Genomic DNA, 27945 nt, shown 5'->3' with positions numbered 1-27945 from the left:
ATTGAGAAATATTTTGCAAATGAGCCCAAGAAGAACCAAAATACTCAGTCTGAAGATGAGGAAGCACAAGCTCCTGCATCTAAAGATTCCAAGAAAAACAGAAATTGGGCTCAGGCTATGATAGAGCTCAAAAAAGACTTTGAAAATCAAATGAGGGAGTTGGAAGAAAAACTGGGAAAAGAAAGGAGAGAGATGCAGGAAAAACATGAAAATGAAGTCAGCAGCTTAGTCAAGGAAATCCAAAAAAATGCTGAAGAAAATAGCATGCTAAAAACCAGCTTAGGTCAAATGGATAGAACAGTTCAAAAAGTTAGAGGAGAAGAATGCTTTAAAAAGCAAAATTGGCCAGATGGAAAAAGAGATAAGAAAACGCTCTGAGGAGAACAAATCCTTCAGACAAAGAATAGAATTCAGGGAGATTGATGAATTTACTAGAAATTAGGAATCAATACTTCAAAACCAAAAAAATGAAAAATTAGAAGAAAATGTGAAATATCTCATTGAAAAAACAACTGATATGGAAAACCAACTTAGGAAAGATAATTTAAAAATTATTGGAATACCTGAAAGTCATGATCAGGAAAAGAGCCTTGACATCATTTTCAAAGAATTACTACAGGAAAATTGCCCTGATATTCTAGAAGCAGAGAGCAAAATAGAAATGGAGAGAATACACTGATCCCCCTGAGAAAGAAATCCCAAAAAACCAACCCCTAGGAATATTATAGCCAAGTTCCAGAACTCCCAAGTCAAAGAGAAAATATTACAAGCAGCCAGAAGGACATAGTTCAAATATCGTGGAGCTGCAGTCAGGATCACACAGGACTTAGCAGAAGCTACACTGGAAGCTCATAGGGCTTGGAATACAATATACCAGAAGGCAAGAGAGCTTAGAATGCAGCCAAGAATGAACTACCCAGCAAGGTTGAATGTCCTCTTCCAGGGAAAAAGATGGACTTTCAATGAACCAGGGGAATTTCAAAGGTTCCTTTTGGAATGGCCAGAGCTAAACAGAAGGTTTGATCTTCAGATACAGGACTCAGGTGAAGCATGGAGATTGGAGGAGAGGGGGGAAATATGAGGGACTTAATGAGGATGAACTGCATGTATTCCTGCATAGAAAAATGACACTGATAATACTCATATGAACCTTCTCAGTTAATAGAGCAGTTAGAGAGAGCTTTTATAGTTGAAGGACAGGAGAAAGCTGAATTCGAAGGTAAAATATGGTGTAAAAATCGAGTCAATAGAAAAAAAAGGGAAATGGAATGGGAGAAAGAAAAAGGAGAGGGGGAATAGTCCAAGATATTTCACATGTTTTTTTTTATTACAATGAGCTATTGCAATGATATGGAAGGGGGGGCAAAGGGGAATGAGGGAAACTTTGCTCTCATCAGAGATGGCTAGGAGAGAAAACAGCAAATATACTCAATGGGGTATAGACATCTGGAGTAAGAAGGAGCCGGGAGCAGGGGGGAGGGGTGGGGATGTGAATAAAGGAGGAGAGGATGGACCATGGCGGGGAGAGTGGCCAGATATAACACATTTTCTTTCTTACTTCTTGCAAGGGGCTGGGAATGGAAGGCCTGCCCAGGACCATAGGGCCAGGTGGATTCTGGGCCTAAGGGGTGGTATGGGGGCTCAGGGCTTCTTGGCCCCGGGACCAGGGATCTGTCTGCTGCGCCACTCAGCGACCCTACAGCAGAGTCAGAGTGAAAGGAGAGAGAAAATAGAGTACATGGTAGTGGAGAAATAAGAAAGGAGGGAGTTGCGATCAGCAATGGCAACGGTGGAAAAATATGGAAATAACTTTTGTGATGGACTTAACATAAGGAATGGGATCTACCCATGACAGAGTTGTTGGTGTTAGAACAAAGACTCAAGCACATTTTTTGTTATGATTATTTGGGGGAGGGTGCAGGGCAAGTAGGGCTGGATGGCCTGCCTGGGGCCACATAGCAGGGTGATCTTTGGGTGTCTGGGGCCGGATTTGGACCCAGGTGCTCCTGGCTCAGGGGCCAATGCTCTGTCTGCCACCCAGCCACCCCTACTATTATTACTATTTTATTTTATTTTGGGTCTTTTTTTTCTTTCTTTTTTCTTTTTGGTTTTTGCAGGGCAGTGGGGATCGGGTGGCTTGCATGTCACACGGCTGGGTGATTGTTGGGTTTACGAGGCTGGATGTGGACTCGGGTGCTCGTGGCTCCAGGGCTGGTGCTTCGTCCATTGCGCCACCTGGCCATACCTACAATTATTACTATTGTTATTTTTTTATTTTAATTTTTTTCTCTCCCCTTTACTTTTTTCGCCCAAACAAGTCTATCTATATTCATGGGGGAGGAGGGGTATTTTGTTTACTTGTAAACAAGAATATTTTATAAATGTAAAAAAACATTTGTACAAAATGAGAATAAAAAATAAATTAAAAAAATAAAAAATAAATGGTTTGATTACCTTAGATGCTAATATTATTTTCAAATAAATTTGGTTCCTAAAGCCTCCATTAATTACTTTTCATTGGGGAGGTCTGATCATTTTCTTCACAATCTATCCAAAAGGAGAATGGTAGCAAATGAGGACTTTTATATGTTCTTTTTCTAAAAGAAATTGTATTTTTCACTCTTTTCTCGGGATCAAAATTTGAAGACTGACTACACCAGAGTTGTAAAACCGCTTCCTTTTCTGGTTTTTTTTAAAGATAATATAATACACATAAAACAATTTTTCTGGTTGCTCACAAAATTGGGCTTCAAGTGATACAACCCCTAAGAATTAAATATCTGAAAGAAACCTTCAATTAACAGTTTATTTAAAATACAAATCAATTACATTTTGTTGCAATGTTGTTGGGTCCTTGTAGAGATTTTTTTTTCTTTTTTCCTTCTTTTTCAATAATAAAGAGGTAGCTAGATGACATAGTGCATAGAACACTAAATCTAGTGTCAGGAAAACCTGAGTCCAAATCCAAACTCAGACTCTAGGCAAAACATGTAAATCCTGCCTAATTCAGTTTCCTCAACTATAAAATAAGGATAAAAATAGCACTATCTCCCAATGAGATAGTATTTGTATGGTGCTCAGCAAAACGTGCTTAATAATAAATGCTGTTGTCTCTTTCTACTTCCTTTCATTGAGATAATAATTATTTTGGCCAAAACATAATGTTAACATGTTGATCTCCTAGGCCAAAGAATGAATCAAGTAGGGGAAAAAATCTCATTGCTCAAGTAAGCAGATTTAATAATATAATAATGACTCACCAGTCATTTAATTTTTTTTAAATGAAAACCAATCATATAAGGAATTTTGGAAAGCGTAGCAAAAATAACTCAGTCTTTAAAAGGAGACAGACTGTTTCTGACCTAGATATCATCTTAATTAATACTTTAATTTCTATATTACTTTCACAGTATAGTTTAGTTCAATGGTGGCCAGAGAATTGTCTAAGAGCCAGATATAGTTCAGTGTTCCATGACATAGTTTTCCAAAACCTCCCCATCCCTTTAAAGTGTAGTCCATAGAAACTATACATTCCTAGCTTCCTGAAAGAGGATGGAAGATTGGTTTGTTTTTTTTTATTTCTGTAAAAAGCAATAAATTTCTTTCATATCCATCTCTAACCTTTTTCATTTCTGTGGAAAATTAATAAATGTCTTTCATATCCATCTCTAACCTTTGCAAGAACAATAAATTACAAAACATTCTTGTTCTGAGATGCCCCTAAATTTTTGAAAAGTTACTTTGGAGCATCTCAACTTAAAAAAATATTCTAATGAACACAAGTCATTTTTAGGAGAAATAAAGACACTGAGATCTTTGGCCTTTCTTAAGTCTCATCCTGCATATTCTGTCCATAATCTCTTTCTCTGAGAAGGTGGATAGCATTATTCATTCATCAGTGCTCTGGAATCATAATTAGTCATCATTCAGAGTCACTATGAAAATCTGTTCCGCTTGACTATTCATTCACATTTGTTACAAGTTTTTTTTCCCCCCAATAAAAGAGGTAAAATGGGAGGGAGGAAAATATTTTTACTGAAAAAAAAACTTAATTTAAAAGAAAACTTAAATGGAATGATCCTCCTATGTAACTATGAGAATTGTTTATTTTAGAATAGTAAATTTTGAATAATCATAGTTCTAGTTTATAAAGCATATATAGAATATAGAATGTAGAATTTCCTGTGCTATTCCAAGAGATTTTATTCAGCTTTATTTTTTTAAAAATTATAATCATAAATAATAGTCTCTCTGATTTCCCTTAAAACAACTTAAGTAAAACCTTCCTAGTTGATAGATAAACTATGAGATGGTCCCAAATACTCATGATCTATAAAACCTTAGAGGAAATTGTCATGCATATTTCTAGTGCTATTTTTTTTTTTAGGATTTTGCAAGGCAAATGGGGTTAAGTAGCTTGCCCAAGGCCACACAGCTAGGTAATTATTAAGTGTCTGAGGCTGAATTTGAACTCAGGTACTCCTGACTCCAGGGTTAGTGCTCTACCCACTGTGCCACCAACCACCCCTCTAGTGCTATTTCAAAAGCAACCGTCTATGTATCTAAAATATAGAATAGTTTAAAACTATTAAAACTTAAAATGGTACCAAGAGCTTAGGGACAGCCTAATTATGTCTTGATCAATATTTAAAAGATTCCATGGACTTCATAGACTGATAAATGAATAGTTCCGGGCATTCAAAAGGGCAAATAAGACTCTCCAAGGACCATAATTCCTATACCTGTGCTGCTATTAGCAATTACAAGGCTCTCCAGAGTCCCGTCTCACTCTGAGAAAGCTCCTAACCCACACTGTACTGCTAAGCAAAACAGAGAATTCTGTCCTAGGATCAACTGTCACCCTCTATTTATATTGTGGAAGCAAATGATGCTATCAAAACCTTTAATATTGTTCCTTATTTCTTTGCTTAGGATCTATTCTCTACCTTCTCCCTTACGTTTCATTTGATCCTTGGTTCCCAATTCCCAAATACATATTTTTAGACAATTCCAAAGAATTTATGATGAAAAAAGTTATCCACTCCCAAAGAAAAAACCGATAGAGTCTGAATGAAGATCTAAATATACCTGTTTTTACTTTATTTTTCTTGGAGGGTTTTTGGTTTCTGCTTTCTTTTGCAACATAGCTAATATGAAAATATTTTACATGTATAATCTATATGATATTTCTTGTCTTCTCAAAGAGGGAGGAAAGAAGAAAAACAGTGAGACAATTTGGAACTCAAAATTTAAAAAAACACAAATGTTAAAATGATTTAATTTGAAAAAATAAAATATAAAAATTTTCCAAAATAAAAGTTGCTTGTGAATTGTTTAATTGGTTGAATTGAGAGCCAGATCAGGCTCCCTTACATTTCTCCTTTCAATGTTGTCTTCTCTAATCTGTAGCCTCTTATCACTCTTTAATCCATTCCCATTACTATCCACAAGAAATATTAGACAAAATTCACCTCTTTTGAAATATCTATACAGGGCTAAGTAGTTCTGAAAGATGCAAAAAAAGTATATTTAAACAGAAAGTTGTTTGCTTCCGAAAATACTGACCTTGCCTCATAAATGAGATGGCTTTGTCTTTCACCTTATCTGTTAGTTGTCTTGTATTTGTCAGGTAGTTCAAAACATAGATATTTGGAGCAAAGTTGATCATATTTTGTTCACCACAGCCATAAGGCATCCGAATCAATGACTCTAAACCATTGATAGAAGGCCCAAGAATATCTCCTGTAAACAAAAGGTTAAATTCATGAATAGGGTCATGCCATAAACACTCTATAAATATTAACTTTTGATAGTAGACTTCATTCATATAACCAAAGAACTGAACTAATTGCAACTTGAAAAATGAAGTATACAGCAAACTAGATCATCTGCTCCTGTAAAGACCCCATGAAAGGAAAAACCAATGCAAATGAATGAACAAAGAATCATGATGGAGACTTAACAGGGGAAAAAAAGATCTGACGGGAATATAGTATTTCAGGAATTGAATTTCATTTATTTTAAAATGTTACTAGTTGCCAAACAAGTGGAGTTGATTATATTGCTCTCTTGTTTGGTTTACTCATATTAATGATCATAAGAAGGAATAAGCGCTATGAATATCAAAACAATTATGAGATTTCACCTCACATTGAGCAAATTGGCAATGATAACAAAGACTGGTCTGGTAGTCCATGTTGGAGAGGAGCCAGGTACCCTAGGACACTGTTACCAAATCCACTGAAAGAACTCATTCTAATAGAGACAATGGTGTAAGCTTAGAAACTGGGTCCACAAATTAAGATATTGGTAGAGTATGATCTCTTATCTGGAGGACCAAACCCCTCCAGAATTAGAATCATTTGTTATTGTTACGATTTTGCCAGACTAACCCTGAGTCACGTTTTTTTTGAGATTTACCCAAGTTTTCCCCCCTTCTCATTAATGCTTCAGCACAGTTTCCCTTAAATAAGAGTTTGAAACATATATTCTTTACTTCCACTTTCCCCACTGCCTGGCATTCCAACATCATGGAAGGTACCTGGACAAATGGGTCCCGCTAAATGGAAAACTCAAGTACAACATACTTATTTCTTCTGAGAATTCCAGCTAAAATACAATATTTTTATTTTCAGAGGACAAGTGGGAAATATATGGAAAAGGGAAAAATAAAAGGATTCTTAGCCTGGCAGATGTGAATTAGCAGAGTCCCCAAGAGGGCAAAAACAAAGATGTTTCCAGATCCTAAAATATTGGTGGCTTGTCACTAATATCAAATTCAGATGTCATTGATTAAAATTTTTCCTCTAACTGTATTTTATTTGTAAAACACATCTGTATAATCACACTTCTTGGAAAAAGGCTGTGCTTTCACAATGACCTAAATACTATTCTGATGCTAGTAAAAACTGAATTAAAAGGACCCCTGTGGTCTTGACCATGTATTATATGAAGAAGGCAGTAGTGAGTATTTAACAGCTGAATTTCTCATGACTATAGGAAATATCAAAATCTTACATAGTTTAGAGTTTTGGTGGTATCTTCTTCTGTTCCCATCTATTTTATGTCTCATTAAAAATAAAAAAGTTGCCAAACAGAATAAATTAAAATTACGTCAAAATAAAAAAACTCAATGTGGGGGGTAGAGGGGAGAGAAGCAAGATTAGGGGAAAAATTGTAAAACTCAAAATAAATAAAATCTTTCTTAAAAAAATTTAAAAAAAAACTCAAGATGAGAAATGTCCTCACAATATGAGCTAACTGTAGTGTTTCTGCTCTGCTTAGTTTCTAAAAGCATTGTTTGAAGATAATAAAATGTTCCATTCAGTATTAGCAAAAGTAACTTTCTTTTTACATTACAACTTTTTCTTGAAGAGCTATGCCAGTGTTACCAAAATCATCTTCCCAGATCTTCATATTTCCTACACCATCTTTCCAAGAAAGACCCAAGTCATTCAGGTTTCCAAAACAAGTCAGAAACCATGATTAATCATAGTTGTGTTCTATAGACTAAAAATATTGCCTCTCTGTTCCAATCTGTCCCTCCAACTTACTGAATCAGGGACACTTGCCATTTATAAATCTAAATAACATGTCTTTTCACACCATAGTCAAAATTCTATAGAGCTTGATATCATTTCCCCCCTAAAAGAGACTGAAAAAGGGGGGAAAATCTACAGCGAGATATAAACATAAAAAAAAAAAAAACCCATACATTATATTCTTACCAACAGCAGTAATGTGAATTCTTTCACTACCGATCACCGTATCAGGAGGGAAGGTGAAGTTCAATGTTTGGTCTGTAGTTGATAATTTGTTGCCAGTGAGGTCCAAGAGGAGAGACTGTGAGTGTGACTTCTCTATTCCTTCAGCCTGACAAGACAAATAAAGATAATTAATTCCATATCTATTAAACAACTTATACAGCTGACCTATTATTAGTGAGAACTGCTTGCCAGTTATATAGTACTTTTAAATTATACTTTAAAAAAACTATACATTTGTGGTGACTGTTGTTATAATTCAAATAATTTGCAAAACACTTTCCTCACAGCATTGCCATGAAGAATTGCAAATATGAATAATTCTAATATACAGAGAAGTAAACTGAGGTCAAGAGGCTTGCCCACATTTATAGTCACTAAATAAAAAGTCAAAATTCAAATCCAGGTCATTACAATGTGAATTTCTTAAAAGTACAGGCTGACTTTTGCCCTTTTTTGTATACCTTGTGCTTAGCTCTAGTATCTGAGCACAGAATAGGAATTAATAAATATTTATTGACTAGCTAGCTGATTCAAGGTCATTGGATTCCAAATCCAGAACTCTGAACATTAAACCATATGTTCTATCAACTGTCTTTCAAACGATTAAATATATATTAAGTACCTTTAAATAGCTGGTACTAAATGAGAAACTGAGAATAAAAATACAAAAAAAATTCCTATTTTTCAAATTCTTTGAAAGTTCTCTAAATATAGAAGTGCTTTCTTTCTAATTAAATAAGGCTTATAATTGGAATTCTTTCAAAATCCCTTTCCTAGATGTATCTAATGGTAGCTATCTCTAGGTGGCAGTTGAGGGCAAGGGAAGAAAAAAAAATTTTAATGATAATTTTGTTGTATTTTTGAAAAGAATAGCAAATTGTGCATAGCAGATTTGCAGTTTTATGTGCAGTTACATTTTTCATAATACTATGATATGGAAGTGCTTGTTTTACTCTATAAATTAAAAATAAAAATAAAATTTTAAAATAAAAAACCCCTTTCCAAAAGAATTTGTGGAATTTTCCATAAGTCACAAACCTAAAAACAATAAAGCAAGTTTAGATTCTGCCCACAAGTATTTCAGCTAGGTGGCACAGTGGATAAAGCATTGGCTTTGGAGTCAGGACAGGAGTCAAAACCAGCCTCACACACTTACTAGCTGTGTGACCTTGGGCAAATCACTTAACCCTGATTGCCCCACATCCAGGGCCATCTCTAATCATACTGAATCACATCTGGTCACTAGATCCAGATGATTCTGGAGGAGAAAGTGTGGCTGATGAAATAGCATAGCTCCCCCTCACTCAAATCTAATTCATGTTCTTTTCATGGTATCTCCCTGATGTCATGGTCTTCTTCAAGAATGAAGGACAAGGGGGTGGAGCCAAGATGGCCACAAGAACAGATCATGTCTTAGGCGCTCTCTCATAAAACTCATAAGCTAAGGACTCTAACTAAATTTTCGAGAGACAGAACCCACAGAGGGACTCAATGAGGCAGTTCTCCTACTCGAGGTAACCTGGAAAAGAGCAGAAAGGCTCTGCTCCCTGGGGTTGGAGGGGCGGCCCACCAGAGGGGTGGCCCGCCAGAGCCAAAGAACTTCAGCCTCCAGGAGGCAGCCCCAGGGCACTGGGAGCCCTCAGCTCACAGCAGCAGGGGTTTCCTGAGCTAGGCCCCGAGGAGCACCAGGAACAAATTGGGGGACCAGAGGGGGGACCTCTGCCAGAGCGAGCAGGAGCCCCCAGGGCATGAGCCCATTGAGCTGAGGGAGGGGAGTGAAGAGAGAGAGACTGCAGAGCTCTATCCTGTGCCCCTGGAACAGGACTCTGGGGCTCTGACCACATTCAGATCCTGACCAAAGTCTAGGCCCCCCCCATAGAACAGCAGGGGCCCCCCACCTCAGCCCCATGGCAGAGGGGGGCGCTTATGGTCATTCACAGACCAGGAGGGAGGACAAAGCCTCACACACCGAGACCCTTGTGGGAGTGTCCCAAAAGATCAGGAAGCACCCCAAAACCAGGCTCAGGCTCGGAAAATGAGCACGCAGAGAAACAAGAGGAACACCGTTGAGAAATATTTTGCATGTGAGCCCAAGAAGGATCAAAATACTCAGTCTGAAGATGAGGAAGCACAAGCTCCTGCATCTAAAGACTCCAAGAAAAACAGAAATTGGGCTCAGGCTATGACAGAGCTCAAAAATGACTTTGAAAATCAAATGAAGCAGTTAGAAGGAAAAACTGGGAAAAGAAATGAGAGAGATGCAGGAAAAACATGAAAATGAAGTCAGCAGCCTAGTCAAGGAAATCCAAAAAAATGCTGAAGAAAATAGCATGCTAAAAACCAGCTTAGGTCAAATGGATAAAACAGTTCAAAAAGTTATTGAGAAGAATGCTTTAAAAAGCAAAATTGGCCAGATGGAAAAAGAGATAAGAAATCCTTCAGACAAAGAATAGAACTCAGGGAGATTGATGAATTTATGAGAAAACGGGACTCAATACTTCAAAACCAAAAAAATGAAAAATTAGAAGAAAATGTGAAATATCTCATTGAAAAAACAACTGATATGGAAAACAGACTTAGGAAAGATAATTTAAAAATTATTGGAATACCTGAAAGTCATGATCAGGAAAAGAGCCTTGACATCATTTTCAAAGAATTACTACAGGAAAATTGCCCTGATATTCTAGAAGCAGAGGGCAAAATAGAAATGGAGAGAATCCACTGATCCCCCCAGAGAAAGAGATCCCAAAAAACCAACCCCTAGGAATATTATAGCCAAGTTCCAGAACTCCCAAGTCAAAGAGAAAATATTACAAGTAGCCAGAAGGACACAGTTCAAATACCGTGGAACTGCAGTAAGGATCACACAGGACTTAGCAACAACTACATTGGAAGCTCGTAGGGCTTGGAATATAATATACCGGAAGGCAAAAGAGCTTAGAATGCAGCCAAGAATCAACTACCCAGAAAGGTTGAATGTCCTCTTCCAGGGAAAAAGATGGACTTTCAATGAACCAGGGGAATTTCAAATGTTCCTGTTGGAATGGCCAGAGCTGAACAGAAGATTTGATCTTCAGATACAGGACTCAGGTGAAGCATGGAGATTGAAGGAGAGGGGAAAATATGAGGGACTTAATGATGATGAATTGCATGTATTCCTGCATAGAAAAATGACACTGATAATACTCATAGGAACTTTCTCAGTTAATAGAGCAGGTAGAAGGAGCTTTTATAGTTGAAGCACAGGAGAAAGCTGAATTTGAAGATAAAATAAGGTATAAAAATGGAGTCAATAGAAAAAAGGGAAATGTAATGGGAGAAAGAAAAAGGAGAGGTGGAATAGGCCAAGATATTTCATATAATAAGATTTTTCTTTATTACAATGAGCTATTGCAATGATATGGAAGGGGAGAAGGCAAGGGGGAATGAGGGAAACTTCGCTCTCATCAGAGGTGACTAGGAGAGGAAACAGCATATATACTCAATGGGGTGTAGGCATCTGGAGTAAGAAGGGGGGGACAGGGGGAAGGGGTGATGTGAGTGATGGAGGAGAGGATGGACCATAGGGGGAGAGTGGCCAGATATAACACATTTTCTTTTTTACTTCATGCAAGGGGCTGGGATTGGAAGGCCTGTCCAAGACCCTAGGGCCAGGTGGATGCTGGGCCTAAGGGGTGGTATGGGGGCTCAGGGCCTCTTGGCCCCAGGACCAGGGATCTGTCTGCTGCACCACTCAGCTACCCTACAGCAGAGTCACAGTGAAAGAAGAGAGAAAATATAGTGCATGGTAGTGGAGAAATAAGAAAGGAGGGAGTTGCGATCAGCAATGGCAACATTGGAAAAAATACAGAAGTAACTTTTGTGATGGACTTATCATAAAGAATGTGATCCACCCATGACAGAGCTGATGGCGCTGGAACAAAGACTCAAGCACATTTATTATTATTATTATTATTATTTGGGGGGGGGGGGGAGTGAAGGGCAAATGGGGCTGGGTGGCCTGCCTGGGGCTGCATAGCAGGGTGATCATTGGGTGTCTGAGGCCGGATTCAGACCTGGGTGCTCCTGGCTCAAGGGCCAATGCTCTGTCCACCATCCAGCCACCCCTACTATTATTACTATTTTATTTTTATTTTGGGTCTTTTTTCCTTTTTTGGTTTTTGCAGGGCAGTGGGATTCAGGTAGTTTGCATGTCACATGGCTGGGTGATTGTTGGGGCCGGATGTGGGCTCGGGTGCTCATGGCTTCAGGGCTGGTGCTCTGTCCATTGCACTGCCTGGCCATACCTACAATTATTACTATTATTTTTTTAATTTTAATTTTTCTCTCCCCTTTATCACTCAAGCGAGTCTATATTTATGGGGGAGGGGTATTTCATTTACTCTTAAACAAGAATATTTTATTAATGTATAAAAAACATTATTTGTACAAAATGGGAATAAATATTAAATAAAAAATAAAATTTTAAAAATTTTAAAAAAATATTGAGAGGGGTGGCTAGGTGTTACAGTGGATACAGCAAAAGCCCTGGAATCAGGAGTACCTGAGTTCACATCCGGCCTCAGACATTTAATAATTACCTAGCTGTATGGCCTTGGGCAGTCCATTTAACCCCACTGCCTTGGGAAAAAAAACCCTAAGAACAAAAATAAAAAAAATTGGGAACCACAAAGAGGTTTTGTTAATATGGATATATAGCTATTTATTATATTAGAAATGGATAATTTTTTAAATCATGCATTTATTCATTTAATATAATAATAAATCTATTATATAAACAAAAAAGAATGAAGGACAAACTTTCTATTTAATTCATTCATACAATGAACACTTATTGAATATCTTTTATATATCTGGGGACAGAGCTAAACACTGATGATATGAAAATAAAGTCTTCCTATAAAAAAAGAGAAATGGACACAGTTAAAGTAAATGCAAGACAATCAGAAGATGAAATGAATATATTTGTGGTCCTTGGGGTTGATTCCTAAGGGTTCAGGGAAGTCTTCACCAAAGAGATGGTACTTGAGATGCCAAGTGAAGTTTGGTGAAGGTGAGAAAGAAATGCATTTTAGGCATAAGAGAATGGTTTGTGCAAATACTCGGAATTTAAAAATAGATATTTAGTCTAGGGAATAGTTAACAGATCAGTTTTACTGGGACACAGAGGAAAAAAAGGAGGGAAATGTAAAACAACACTGGAAATGTGGTATGGAGCCAGACATAGAGGATATGAAATATTTAGCTAAAGAGTTTGTATTTTCTTACAGAAACAATAAGGAGTCATGAAGGTTTTTTGAGTAAGTGTGTGACACAGCCATACCTGCATTTTAAGAAGGTTGTTTGGGCAGCTTTGTGATGGATGGATTGAAGGAAGAAAAATTTCTAAGCAAGAACATCAAACAGGAGATTATTATAATGGGCTGAGTTGGAGATGATGAGGATATGAACTAGGGTAATAGCCAGGAGATAGATTTAATGGAAATTTAAATTTTTTAATGGAAAGGAGACAGATTTAACAGATGATGCAAAGATAGAATCGACATTAAATATAGGAAGTGAGGGAAGTAAAGAATCTAGTGTGATCCTGAGGCTATTGAGTTAAATTACAAGAATCAATCAATAAATCAGTCAATAAATATTTAAGTGCTTTTGATGTGCCTGTTGCATAAAGATAGTGATAGCAACCAAAAAAAGTAGGGAAGTTTGGAGGAAAGGGAATATTTTTGTGAAGGAAAAACCAAGAGTTCAATTTTGGACATAGAGTTTGATGATCCAAAGGAATCATCAAAAGGATCATCCAAGTTGAAGAATCAGGTAACAACAGGGACTTTGATTCTTGAGAGACTGAAAAAAAAAGTGGATTTCAATTATCTGCATAGAGATGGTTATTAAGCCCAAATACAGATGTGATCAGCAAACAAACAGAGAATGAGGAAGGAAAGGAAGAGGGGAATTGAGAGGTACAGAGAAGAAAGGAAATGTGAAGACAAAGCTTTGATACTATCCTTGCTTAAGAGCTAGGGAAAAGATGAGAAACCAACAACTCTGGGAGTTAAAGGAACTAGTCCATACTCATATAGTTATACTCTAACAGATCTGCAGATTTCAAATTCAGTGTTATTTCAACTAGGTCATATCATTTACTCATTGGTTAACTCTTGAAAAACGTTTCAGTAGAATGGTGGCATAAGAAGTCAAACTATCAAGGGTTGAGAGTGAAAGAGTGATGATGAAATAAGATCTGGGAGAGGAGATGATGCTAAGATTTTTGGCAGTGAAAGGGATGTGACAGAGACAATTAGCAAAGTTATGTTAGAAGTATTCATAGGGGGGCAGAGCCAAGATGGCAACAGGAGAAGAGCATTTCTTAGTTGCTCTCTCTATAATATTTCAAAAATCATAAAATAATGACTCTAAGTAAATTTTCAAGAGACAGAACCCACAGAAAGATCAATGAGGCAATTCTCCAGCCCAAGGTAACCTGGAAAATAGTGGAAAGGCTCTGCTTCATGGGGTTAGAGTGGCAGCCCACCAGAGTGAAGGAACTTCAGCCTCCCAGAGGCAGCCCTGGGAGCTGAGGTTCATGATCGGGGGCAGTTTCCTGATCTACAGCCCAGGGAGCACTGGGCACAACTTGGAAGATCAGAGGGAGACCTCTGCCAGAGCAAGCACATGAAGCCCAGCCCTCAGGGCATTCAGTGAACGGCATGACTGGGCAGCCCAGAGCCAGGAAACAGAAGCAGGCAGAGCTGGTAAGCAGGAGCCACCAGGCAACTGAGCCTTGAGTGCCCGGCATACCCAAGGTAGGGGAGTGGAGAGAGACTTTCAAGGTCTGGAACAGCACTCTGGGGCTCTGACCATATTCAGATCCTGATCACAGTCTAGGACCCCCATCTCAGCCCTGTGGCAGAGGGGTGCACTTGTGGTCATTCACAGACCAAGAGAGAAGACAGAGCCTCACACACTGAGATCCTGGTAGGAGGGTGTCCCAATAATACTCAAAAGTACAGGAAGCACCCCAAAACCAGGCACAGCCTGGGGGAATGAGTAAACAGAGAAAAAGAGAGGAACACCATTGAAAAATGCATTGTCTATGATCCCAAGAAGGCTCAAAATACTCAATATTAACATGAGGAAGTACAAGCTCCTGCATCTAAAGACAACAAGAAAAACGGAAATTGGGCTCAGGCTATGATAGAGCTCAAAAAAGACTTTGAAAATCAAGTAAGGGAGATAGAAGAAAAATTGGGAAAAGAAATGAGAAAGATGCAGGAAAAACATGAAAAATAAGGCAGCAGCTTAGTCAAGGAGATCCAAAAAATGCTAAAGAAAATAACATGTTAAAAACCAGTATAGGTCAAATGGATAAAACAGTTCAAAAAAGTTATTGAGGAGAAGAATGCTTTAAAAAGCAGTCAGATGAAAAAAGAGATAAGAAAGCTCTCTGAGGAAAACAAATCCTTCAGATGTAGAATGGAACTAAAGGAAGCTGCTGACTTTACAATAAGTCAAGACACAGTACTTTAAACGCAAAAGAATGAAAAATTAGAAGAAAATGTGAAACATCTCATTGGAAAAAACAAATGATCTGGAAAACAGACTCAGGAAAGATAATTTAAAAATTATTAGGATAACTGAAAGTCATGATCAGGAAAAGAGCCTTGACATCATTTTTAAAGAATTCCTACAGGAAAATTGCCTAGATATCCAAGAAGCAGAGGGCAAAATAGAAACTGAGAGAATCCACCAATCTCCCCCAGTAAAAGATCCAAAAAACTACCCCCAGGAATATTATAGCCAAGTTCCAGAACTCCCAAGTCAAAGAGAAAACATTACAAGTAGTCAGAAGGACACAATTCAAATATCATGGATCTGCAGTCAGGATCACACAGGACATAGCAGCGACTACATTAAAGGCTCGTAGGGCTTGGAATATAATATTCCAAAAGGCAAAAGAGCTTGGAATGCAACTGAGAATCAACTACCCAGAAAAACTGAATGTCTTCTTCCAGGGAGAAAGATGGACTTTCAATGAACCAAGGGAATTTCAAATGTTCCTCTTAAAATGGCCAGAGCTGAATAGAAAGTTTGATCTTCGAATGCAGGACTCAGGCGAAGCATAGAGAGTGGAGGAGAAGGGTAAAATATGAGGGACTTAATGATGATGAACTGCATGTATTCTTTCATAGAAAAATGATACTGATAATAATCATGAGAAACTTCTCATTTAATAGAACAGGTAGAAGGAACTTTTACAGATGAAGCATAGGAGAGAGCTGAATTTGAAGATATAATATATTGTAAAAATGGAGTCAATGGCTAAAAGGGAAATGTAATGGGAGTAAGAGAAAGGAGAGGTGGGATAGGCTAAGATATTTCATATAATGAGGTTTTTTATTATAATGAGCTATTGCAATGATATGGAAGGAGGGAAGGCGAGGGGGAATGAGGGAACCTTCACTCTCATCAGAGGTGACTCGGAGAGGAAACAGCATATATACTCAATGTATAGACATCTAGAGTAAGAAGGAGAAAAAGAGGAACAGGGAGAAGGGGGGAATGTGAGTGATGGAGGAGAGGGTAGACCAGGGGAAGAGTGGTCAGATATAACACATTTTCCTTTTTACTTCTTGCAAGGGGCTGGGAATGGATGGCCTGTCTGGGACCACAGGGCCAGGTGGTTGCTGGGCCTTAGGGGTGGCATGTGGGCTTGGGCCTCTTGGTCCCAGCACCAGTTATCAGTCTGCTGTGCCACTCAGCTACCCTGCAGCACATTTAAGAAGAGGGACAGAGTGAAAGGAGAGAGAAAATAGTGGTATGTTAGTGGTGAAGTACCAATAGAGGGAGTTGCAATCAGCAGTGGCAACAGTGGAAAAATATGGAAGTAGCTTTTGTGATGGACTCCTCATAAAGAATGTGATCTACCTGTGACAGAGCTGGTGGTATTGTAACACAGACTGAAGCACATTTTTTATCATTATCATTATTATTTTATTTTACTTTATTTTGTTTTTTGGAGGGCAATAGGGTTGGGGTGACTTACCCAAGGTCACACAGCTGGGTGATTGTTGGGTGTCTGAGACCAGATTTGAACTCTGGTGCTCCTGACTCCTGAGCTGGTGCTCTGTCCATTGTGTCACCTAGCTGCCCCTATTATTACTTTTTTTATTTTAATTTTAATTTTTTTCTCTTTCCTTTACTTTATTGCTCATGAAGGTCTTATATTTGGGGGGAGGGATATTATGTTTATTCTTAAACAATTTTAAAAAGAAGTATTCATAGTATAACATGACCTCAATGTAAAAATTTACATAAAATAATTTTCTGACATTTTTTCTTCCTACATTGTTTAACAGGAGATTAAGTAATCAAATTAATTCTTCATATGCTCAAACTAATTTTTCATGTCACTTTAAGCATACTTTAATAGGAGATAATTTTAACAGCTCTCAAATACATTTGACTATAACAGACAAAAGGTCCTAGTTCCCAATTAACTTTATGTGGGAAAAGTGTTAAAATTCAAAAAAATGTTATTCCAGAGAGCAGTAAGTCATTGACTATACATTGCATCAAAAGGAAATTATTCATTCTAGTTCTTTCCTAATAATTTAATAGACATAAAAATAATACTTTATTAACTTCATTTCCTTTTTAATAAAATATTATTTTCACTGAATTAATCCTTCAAGTATTTACCTTCACTAAAATGCTCTGGGTGATGGCATCAGAGGCACTGGGTGAAATTGCTGTCACAGTAATTGGAATCTCTCCTAAATCCTTTGGTTTGATTGGAAAATATACAGTTGCCCCATCCTCACTTGGCACTAGTATGGACTGCTGATGTCCTGTGGCATTTACATCATTTGAAATCATAAGAATATCAAACTTGTCACTTGTCCCAATGGTTACTGTAACCTGTAAAATAAAATAATAAAAATGTGTTATTTATATTAAATCTTTGAAGTTACTCCTACCCTTATTAATGAATTTCAAAACAATTTAAGTACAGCTTCACAGCATCCAATTACAACACAATTATAATTACAGTTAATGAAATAAAGATTTGGTTTCACCCCTTTTCCTCTGAGAAAATTAATTATTAATAATAATGATTTGAGGAGATTCTGTTTTCAAGACTTCAGCCTCTGTAGATTGAGTTAACCCATGAGTTCCATTCAATCAAGCTTGGGTGGAGACAGACCCTTTTGTTTAAATTGCCTATAGCTGAGGGTCATCTGGGTATAAAAATAATCTCTCTGTCCAAATTTGACATGACATCTTCCTCAGTCCCTCAGAGCAATATTCATTCCCTCATTAATTGCTAACCAATCATGATTGATTCCCAGCCTGGGAAAAACTTACTCTTTGAAAGGGTATATAAACTGTGAGCTTTCCACTATGATTGTCTTTTGATCTAAGAGAAACAGCCAATGATCAACTTTTTACAAATAAAAATGCTGGAGTTATTAAAAAATATTAAATTACAGAAATTATATCTCTTGAATCTTTTTAATCACTGCACCTCAACTAACTTTAAATGAGTTAATGTAGCTCACCATGAAGGATTACTCTACTCTTGATTTAAGTGTTTCTAAATCTGAATTTTCCATAAGCTTTCATTTTTATTCATGTGATACCAAAGATGAAAAGCATGATAAGCCAATGAAGTGATAACAATAGAAAAAAGATAAAGCTAGGCTAGAAGTAAAACAGTCTATTGTTTGATCTGTTTTCTTTCTACAAGAGCAATATAACACTCTCCTTTTCCTATGTCATTTGATGGCTAGAATTTTTTTTAAATATCTACTTTCAGATATAAATACTATCATCAATCTAATTTAAACATACCTTTGTGAATTTCTGCTCTGCTAAGAAGAAAAAAATCAACTTGTAGTCATTCTCAAAGTCTTCCTCATTTGCTCTTATCCATTTTTATTCATTGAAATCTTAACATCCTCTGAGGACATAACATCCTTTCCAACTCTCTCCAAAGCTAGTCATTCTTTTTTTTTTAATCCCTCTGAATCACAAGGACAAGAAACTGGTTGGCATTCTTCTTGCTCCCGCTGCCACTCCTAGACCCTTGTTCTTCCACCATAATTCAATAATTTCTGCTTTAATATGCATGTCATGACAACAGCTTCTCTAGATCATGGATAGAAAGACCTCCAGAAAAACTTTCCCATTTTCCTTAGAGACTTCAGCAATAAGTGGTGGTGAGAAATCAGGCTTCTTGGAGGAAGTGAATCTCACAATTTGGTTCAAAAATCTTAAGTGCAACTATGTGAAAAACATAATAAAAAGCTTACAATCTAATGGAGGAGATATAACAAAAAGAAACAAAAGATAAAAAATTATGAAGGCAAAGAAGAGATATAGGAAAAGTACTCTAAATAAATCTAATAATAATAAAAACATTTTGAATTGGGGAGGATATTTGAAGAGACCACACTTTCATCTGAGTCATTAAGAAATAGGTATATATTAAGAGGGAGAATATTCTGAATATAAATCTTGAACTAAATCTTGAACCAACCTAGGAAGAATTTACAGGGCAGAATTCAGGTACTCATTCCCAGAGCTAATGGGAAACAAAATTCTTCTGTTTAACTTATAAGAATGTGGCCTCCATTTGACCCCCTTCTCACTACAGGGCCTGCACAGAGGACCACCTCCCAAACAAGAGGGAAAGGAATAGTATTCAAGCCTGACATTTTGGTTGATATGTTCATAGAAAATAAAATTTCTTCTTGCAGAAAAGAAAAAGAGGCGGACATGAAAATAGAAGAGCAAAAAAAGAGTTAGCAATTTATCCCAGACAGGAGGAACAATTTAAGAAAAAAGATCCTGGAAGAAAAAGACATGCCTCATAGATAGTGTTACAATTAAATTTTAACAAAACAATAAATTGAGACACATCTCCAAACAAGTTATTATGTATTGGCAGGGGGATGCTACATGTCAATAAATGGGTCAATGAGATGCCTCCATTAATTTCAAAGACCCCCGAACAAAAGGACAGTTAACCTTACATAGGTTTTGAAGAGAAAGGAACATAGAATAGAGCAGAGTAGATGAAATCATGGAATTAAGAACAATACAATAGCTAAGGAGCTGAGAAGCAAGGAACAACCTGATTGGTTGAAAGTTTGGTAATGGGGACTAGTAATGACCCCCTTTCTTCTCTCATAAGTCTAAGAAGTGCTCATTGTTTGAGTCCAGGTGCAAGATAAGTAGCCCAGACTTTTGGCAAGCAAATGAGACATCCTTGAAGGATAGCTTGGTGGAATAAAGATACAAGACCCAAACTCCCTTTTTTTCTCACACATTCTCTGAGGTCAGTTAAATTCTTTGTGTCAGGAGAACTGGATTTTTAAATTTAATCCATCAAAGCCCAGCAAAACTCTGAATCAAGTCCAGAGACAAAGAAGTATGACATAAGCAGCTACAGGACAAAAGCAGTTTCAGAACAAAATCAATTAATTGCAAATAGGATCAATAAGAAAATTATATAGAATCAATCTTAATCTTCTCCATAGTAAAGAGATTGATCAAGATAGAATGAAGAAGTCATGTTGGGAAGGAATGAAAGGAAAAAAAAGACTTCAAACTATGGTATTAGTATTTTTAAATATTATGAAATAGGAGAAAATAACTCGAACATTCAATTCAGCAATTACCCCAAAACTTTTTTAAGACAGATCTAGTTAGACTCTTGGAAAATAGGAACTTTATTATTATTATTATTATTATTATTATTATTATTATTATCATCATCATCATCATCATCATTTGTGTAGCATTTATGCTGATCCAGACACTGAACTAAGCACTTTGTAATTATTATCTCATTTTGATCCTCACAACAATCCTGAAAGATAAGTGTTATTATAATTCCTATTATAGAGATGAAGAAACTGAGGCAAGTCAAGCCATCTTGCCCAAGATGACCCAGATAGTATGTGTCTGAGGGCTGATTTGAATTTAGATTCCCTGACTCCAGGCTAGGTGCTCTATCCATGAGCCACTTAACTGTCCAAAACTGCTCACCCATATACATACCAAATATAGACACACATTCATGGTTAAATCCTTATGCACATATATTGTCTCATGAAATATAAATGCTTAGACTCCTAAAAAGTTTTAATACATTACCTCAGTGGCATCTTTTAAATAATTGAAGATGGTTACTTCCAAAATAAATTGTTCCCCTCTGATAATCGAATAAGGAAGATTCAAAAAAATAAAAAATGGCTGAAAGGCTTGTAGCTGTAAAGGAAAAAAAGGATAATTTTTTAAACAAAATAAAAAGCAATCCTCCCACTAACTCTACTACTACCTTTATGCCTTCAGGTAAATCACTTCATCCCTCCAAGTTCTAATTTCTTAATTGAGGAACAACTTCCAAGGTCCTTTTCATCACTAAAGTCCAAGATCTTGTATAAAACGTACAAAAAAATGGTGATTTCATTTCTCATAAGACCATGATTTTTGTATTGTAGAATCACCAATTACTAGAATTAACTACTTATGTGAATTAACCAGAGCAAAATCCAAACTGGTTTTTGTTGTAAAAAAAATGCTCCTATTAAAATAGTGTCCTGAAATGGGACTGAGAAATCAGTTTAAGGCTCATGATACCATTATGTCTCTATTGAATTTTTAACTTTTCAATGTTTTCACAACATTTGATTTAATTTGATCTACATAACTATTCTATAAAGTGACCTACACATTGAGAGTCCTGTTTGAAACTTTAAATGAAAAATCTACTTGGCTATTACCTTTAATTATTTTTCTGGTGAAAGTTTACAAAGTTTTATGCAAGCCTTCTCCTTGCAAGGAAGTTATATACAAATATATTGTTTGTATGTTTGTGTCCTGGGGTGATAACCAGAATTGATTACTAAGCCCTAATATGTTCTGGACAGAATGTTAGACACTGAAGATAAAAACATGAAGACTGAGGAAATCCAAAGATTATCAAGGAGCTCACATTTGGCAACACCCAGAAAATTCTCTTCTATATATTTCAATACCCTTAAACAAGACCCTTTCAGAAAAAATTGACAGAGTAAGATTGGGGCCTGAGAGATGATGTGACTTCCGTTCTATTTTTTTACAAGACTTATTTGGACAGTGATCACCCTGTGTAGAGGAACCCCAGAAGCAGTGCCTATAAATTCAATATTCACTGGAATTCAAAATTGCAAAAAAACAGCTTTTCTTAGCATCCTTAGAGACACACCAGGAAGGTGTAGGAGCTCTGAGTCAGAGTTTTATAAACTCAGTAAAGGATGAAGGACCAGAAAACTTATTCAGAACTTCTACACCTACACCTACATTTTAGCTAAAATCCTAACATTATAACACAGATCTACATGTGAAAGGAATGTTTCAAAAATGGTTCTTCTAAGGCCCTTTATGTAAATTGAATCAATTTAGTAAAGAAGCTAAAATCACCACTTCCCTCAGCAATTTCAGTTTCAAAACCCAACTATACCAACGTATTTCCTAAGCTCTAGTCTAAAAAAATATTGTCACTTGTCACTTAAAAGGACAAACTTCTGGGTTGCTACACAAACAGAACTCAAGGTTTTTAATAGGAATGTTTTCATTTGACCCTTAATATACATAAAAACAACCTAAAAATCTTAGTTCAGTTTTGTTATTAAACTTATAATTTGAGCAGTTAAAGCTTAGGACTTTGGGGACATGCTGAATATGGGAAATAACTCATCAGTCAATTATAATAAACAGCATGATATACAAGAAGGATAGAGCATAAGATATGTGTAAGTAAATGACATAAAGAGAAAGCCTAAGCTTCTATGCACATACTAAACAAAATTAGAAATCCAGGGACTTATACTTTCTTTAGCTTCATGGCCCCATGACTTAAACCAAAGTGCCCTTTAACACATTACCTCCACTGGAGCAGTTGTCATTCCAAGTCCTAAGTCCTCAGAGATCACAAAAGCAGTAGCTACCCAAGAAGTGATGGAATCTGGCACAGTAACGTTAAATTCTTTGTCAGTTCGAGAACTAAAGTTAAGAAGAATGTAATATTTCAAAACCAAAGAATATAAAAATTCGAAATCAAGAACTGACTCTCACATCTTAAATGTTCAAAATAAATCAAGAGCAGGTAACTAAATAGATTAGGCAATTTAATAAATCCCCACAGTCTGCACTATGCTGCCCTACAAAGATAAAAAAGTACATGGTCACTTTCCCTCAAGTGCTTAAATTATTTTGCTGAAGATTTTTTTTTCTACAATTCTCTTGATTTGTAATTTTAAGTTGAAAATGATCCTTAAAAGCAACAAAAACTATTGCTTAATAGCTGTCAATCTTAAACTATTGGTTTAATAACAATGGCAATCTATTAATGATAAATGAACAATAAAAATATGAACTGGGATTCTTTTGGCTGAAATTGTTCACCATTTCCTTCTTTAGATCATTTAACAGATGAGGAACCAAGGCAAACAGGGTTTAAGTGACTTGTTCAGGCGATATACAGCTAGTACATGTCTGGGTTCAGATTTTAGCTCAGGAAGCTAAGTACAATCATGTTACATATATTTCCATATTGGTCACTTTGTGAAAGAATAATCAGAACAAAATGGGGAAAACCATGAGAAGTAAAAGGCAAAAAACAAATTTTAAAGGTGAAAATAGTATGCTCTTTTCTGCATTCAAATTCTAGAGTTCTTTGTCTAGATGTGGATGGTATTTTCCATTGAATATCTTTTAGAATTATCTTTGCTGTATTGCTGAGAAGAGCTGTGTCTAACATAGATGATCATCACACATTGCTGCTGTTAAGGTGTACAACATTCTCCTGGTTCTGCTCACCTCACTCAGGATCAGTTCATGTAAGTCTTCCCAGATTTTTCGGAAATCAACCTGCTCTTCATTTCTTATAGAGTAATAGCATTCTACTGCATTCAAGTATCACAACTTGTCAATTCATTCCCAAACTGATAGGCACCACCTTAACTTCCTTTTGCCAGCCCCAAAAAGAGCAGAATAGGAGTCTTTTACCCTTTTTCTGTGATATCTTTAGATACAGACCTAGTAGTGATATTGTTGGATCAAAGGATTTGCCAGTTTTATCATCCTTTGGGCAATCAATTGCTCTCCAAAATGGTTGGATCAGTTCACAGCTCCAGTGTCCCAGTTTTCCCACATCCCCTTCAACATTTATCATTTCCCTTTTTCGTCAGATTATCCAATCTGATAAAGTTGTTTTAATTTGCATTTCTCTAATAAAGTGACTTGGAGTATTTTTCAGATGACTACTGATAGATTTAATTTCTTCATATGAAAACTGCCTGATCATATCTCCTGACCATCTATTAGTTGGGGACTTCTACTAAATCTGTCAATATTAATTTGGCAAACTACAGCCAAAAAGCTAGTCCTGCCTGCTTTTGTATTGCTTGTGAGCTATAAGAAGGATTTTTACATTTCAAAATATCATTTTTTAAATGTAAAAATCATTCTTAACTTGCCAGTTACAAAAGTCAAAGGCTGTAGTTTACCAACATCTAATATAGGCTATTGAGGGTCTGATCTATGTCTTTTTTCAGGTCCCTATCTTACTCTCCATCCCCCAACTCCCACCCTACAGCCAGGTGAACATAAACTGATGAATGATTTCAAGCCAGAAGAATCAAGGGGTTATCAGAACTGAATGTTTCCAGCATATATGATAGATTCTACTATCTCCTTAAGTAAAATCATAGTGGAGAAAGAAGCATAAATATGGCAAAAAAATACATTTGGTCTCCTATTAAATGAATATTTGTTTAAATGAAATGTGTTTAAAAATTCACAGTAACATTGAACCATCAGAAAATTTAAGACTTGAGGTAAATCAAAACTTTATTGTTATTATTATTCGGTCATCTCAGTCATGTCCAACTCTTGTGAACCCATTTGGGGTTTTCTTGGCAAAGAAACTGGTGTGGTTTGCAATTTTCTTCTCTAGGTTCATTTTATAGATGAGAAACTGAGGCAAACAATGTTAAGTGACTTGCCAAAGATTACACAGTAAGTGTTTAAGGCCAAATTTGAACTCAGGAAAATGAGTCTGCCTGACTCCAGACCCAGAACTTTAGCTACTGTGTCATTTAATTGTTCAAATCAAAACTACCTCTTCAGAAAAATTCAGGACCCATTTTCTACTTGATCTTACCTAGATCACTCCCACATGCACTGGACATTAGTAAGTATGATTTCATATTGCTAACAATGGCATACCATCAAAAATAAGACATTTTATCTAATTTTCAATATGATTCACATTTTCACATTAAAATGAAGGGAAGAAAGCTCATTATAAATACAATTCTAAGAAAAAAAATAAGAAAGTCAGAACTTTGTGAACTTTTACCCCATATTGGTGTCTATCCAAAGCCATGTCTCTGGAAAATGTTTTCTGATATGTGGACCACTATCCCCTGGAAATGGGCCGTCAACAGCTGAATCCATGCCGATTTTGGCTAAATCTTCTGCAATATCCATATCAAAAAATTCTCCATTAACTAAAAATAAATATTTTCAATCATTAGGAAAAAGGCCACTGAAGGAAATAAGTAATTATTTTAGTATAGCTATTAGTAGAATCACAGAATCCTAGAGTTGCAATTGTCCTTGGAAATCATCTATTCCAGTGCTATCACTCCAGAGAGAAGAAAACAGAAGCTCAGAGATGGGAAGTGACTAATTATTCATAGTAGCAGGGTCAGAAATAGCTAGAATCCAGATAGATCCTCGGGCTTTCAGTCCAATGTTCTTTTTTTTCCTTTTTTCCATTACAGTATCCCTAACAGGCCCTTATTATATACAAAATTTTAAAAAACACACATAAGAAATATATATATATATATATATACACAAAATAAAAAAATCTGTCTATAATCATTAGTGATAATAAATTTAATTTTAATTTTTACATAGAAGTTTAGAATAGTCAAAATAAGAAATGGGAAAAAGATTGAGTTGATTAAGATGGCCAGTTTGGAAAAATACAACTATATTTATCAGTTTTAATATATGAAACTAACATATCTTAATTTTCCAGACCTATCCCTATGGAATGATGACCTGACTTTTTGCATGTCATGCGCTCCTCTGATGCTCTGGTGAAGCCTATATAGGAACCCCTTCCCAGAATGTTTTTAAATATATAAAAAAAAACAAAGGAAAACAATTATAATGAAATACAGTTATCAAATTTTTTTTAAAAAACAACTTCACAAATCCCAGTCCTAACATAATACATGGGACCACATATTCTTAGTTAAGACAGATAATTTACTTTAAAATATATATCTCTAAAAACAGAACAAAAGTGTAAAACAGCCTTCAGCTGCTCAGTAAAAGCTTATTTACAATCTAATGGTTTCCTTGGTTTCTATTAAGAATGCACAAAAATTTTGATAAGAAAAATATTAAAGTTCTTGATTGAATTGATTATGAAGCACAAGACCCAACAGCAAGTTCAGATGCTCCTACCCTCTATTTTTCTTTTAAAAAAAAATAATACTTTGAAGACTACCTCTTTTCACAGCTTGGGTAGCAGAAGGTCAGAGTGCCAGGGACCAATGAAGCAGTTAAGGATCAGGCAGGAACTGGGAAGTCAAAGCAAGCAAGAGGTTAGAATCAAGTGGTCTTGCAGAATTTAGGGCATCTATCAATAGTGAAGGTCAGGGTCAGCAGCAAGTTAAAAGATCAGGCAGATAGAAGGAAAAAAGGGATGACAGAAACACTAATGTAGAGCAAAGCTGATGGAGAAAAAGTTAATGCAAATTTGGGAACCAAGAGATTTGCAGAAGCTGGAAAGGTAGAACAAGTAAACCAAAATAGACTCAAAGTAATAAAGCATCTTGGGAACTAAGGCAACCCTTTTCCTTATCCCAAGGACTTATATAAGGTTTCTGTGAAATAAATTATTGGCAGAGCTATCCAAGGGCCAGCTGGGATGAGTCTAGATTCAGTGAAGCCAATGCAACTAAGGGAGAAGGGAGCATACTGCTGCCATTTAAAATACTGCTAGTGTCTTTGTCCTTCTACTGAGGTACCTTTCATAATTTCTTTTCTGATGACCCCTTCTGGGGTTGAACAACTGATAAAATTTTATGACACCCACCTAGCCCACTTGGGTTTACTTCCTCTTTCCACTACGATACCCTTCATAATTTTTTTCTCATCGAACTACATGCTGATGTTCACCTCTGGAACTAGACAATTGATAAACCTGACACCAACCTTGCCCACTGGGTTTATTTGTTCTTTCCACTCTGATGCCCTTCCTAATTTTTTCTCAACCTACTACATGCTGATGGTCATTTCTGGGGTTGGACAGTTGATGAATCTGACACTAACCTTGCCCACTGGGTTTACTTGCTCCATAAACTCTGGTTTGACTTGGCAGAATAGTAAGAACATAAGTTTCAGATCATAACTTGGTCTACTTAAGAAGTGTCTCTTGGGGTGGCTAGGCAGCGCAGTGGATAAAGCACCAGCCCTGGAGTCAGGAGTACCTGGGTTCAAATCCGGTCTCAGACACTTAATAATTACCTAGCTGTGTGGCCTTGGGCAAGCCACTTAACCCCATTTGCCTTGCGAAAGCATAAAAAAAAAAGGTCTCTCACTATTAACTGTTCCTAATCAGCACAGAAAGTAAAGTGCAGACACTTCCTCAGAATGATACCAGTGTCATATTTCCTCATGGCAAGAAGAACAACTTTTAGAATTAATTCTTCTAGTCTTCCAATTTTGAACATTTTTCAGTTTAATCAATACATTTTATAACCTCTGCTAAAAATATATATCTTGTTTTATTAAACTAAATAAATTCCATTAGGCTCACTTTGTTCATTCAAAATCAAAAAATATAATATCTGTACCCATACCAAAGCTCTTTTGATATCAAAAATAATACTATATGGGAGATATGAAATTTGAATGATTAATATCTGTTCAAAGAATTAATTCATTTATATAAAGAGAGTTTTGTTGTTTTTTAAAATTCTTTTCTTTCAATAATTCCAAGAGGAAAGTACTTTAGCTATTATTAAGACCTCTTTTTAGACAAGGACACAGAGACATTAAGGGATTTATCTACACTTATTCTACTTTAGTTGACAGCTAAAAT

General features: G+C 36.3%; 1 protein-coding gene across 2 annotated transcripts in view; it reads right to left on the bottom strand.

Annotated features, from left to right (window-relative positions):
• Positions 1-27945, bottom strand: part of CD109 (CD109 molecule) — a 163777-nt gene that overhangs the window by 34637 nt on the left and 101195 nt on the right. For both annotated transcript variants that reach the window (XM_074237331.1, XM_074237330.1), the window contains exons 18-23: positions 25180-25330; positions 22703-22820; positions 20931-21044; positions 17469-17687; positions 7728-7872; positions 5566-5742 (exon numbers count right to left, since the gene is read on the bottom strand). In XM_074237331.1, coding sequence (XP_074093432.1) covers positions 5566-5742; positions 7728-7872; positions 17469-17687; positions 20931-21044; positions 22703-22820; positions 25180-25330 — 924 coding nt within the window. The remainder of the gene's footprint in view (positions 1-5565; positions 5743-7727; positions 7873-17468; positions 17688-20930; positions 21045-22702; positions 22821-25179; positions 25331-27945) is intronic.

The sequence above is a fragment of the Macrotis lagotis genome, chromosome 5 (assembly GCF_037893015.1).
Source record: "Macrotis lagotis isolate mMagLag1 chromosome 5, bilby.v1.9.chrom.fasta, whole genome shotgun sequence".
Taxonomy (NCBI): domain Eukaryota; kingdom Metazoa; phylum Chordata; class Mammalia; order Peramelemorphia; family Peramelidae; genus Macrotis; species Macrotis lagotis.
Note: the sequence above shows the minus strand (reverse complement) of the source record. Positions and strands in the feature narration are given on the sequence as shown.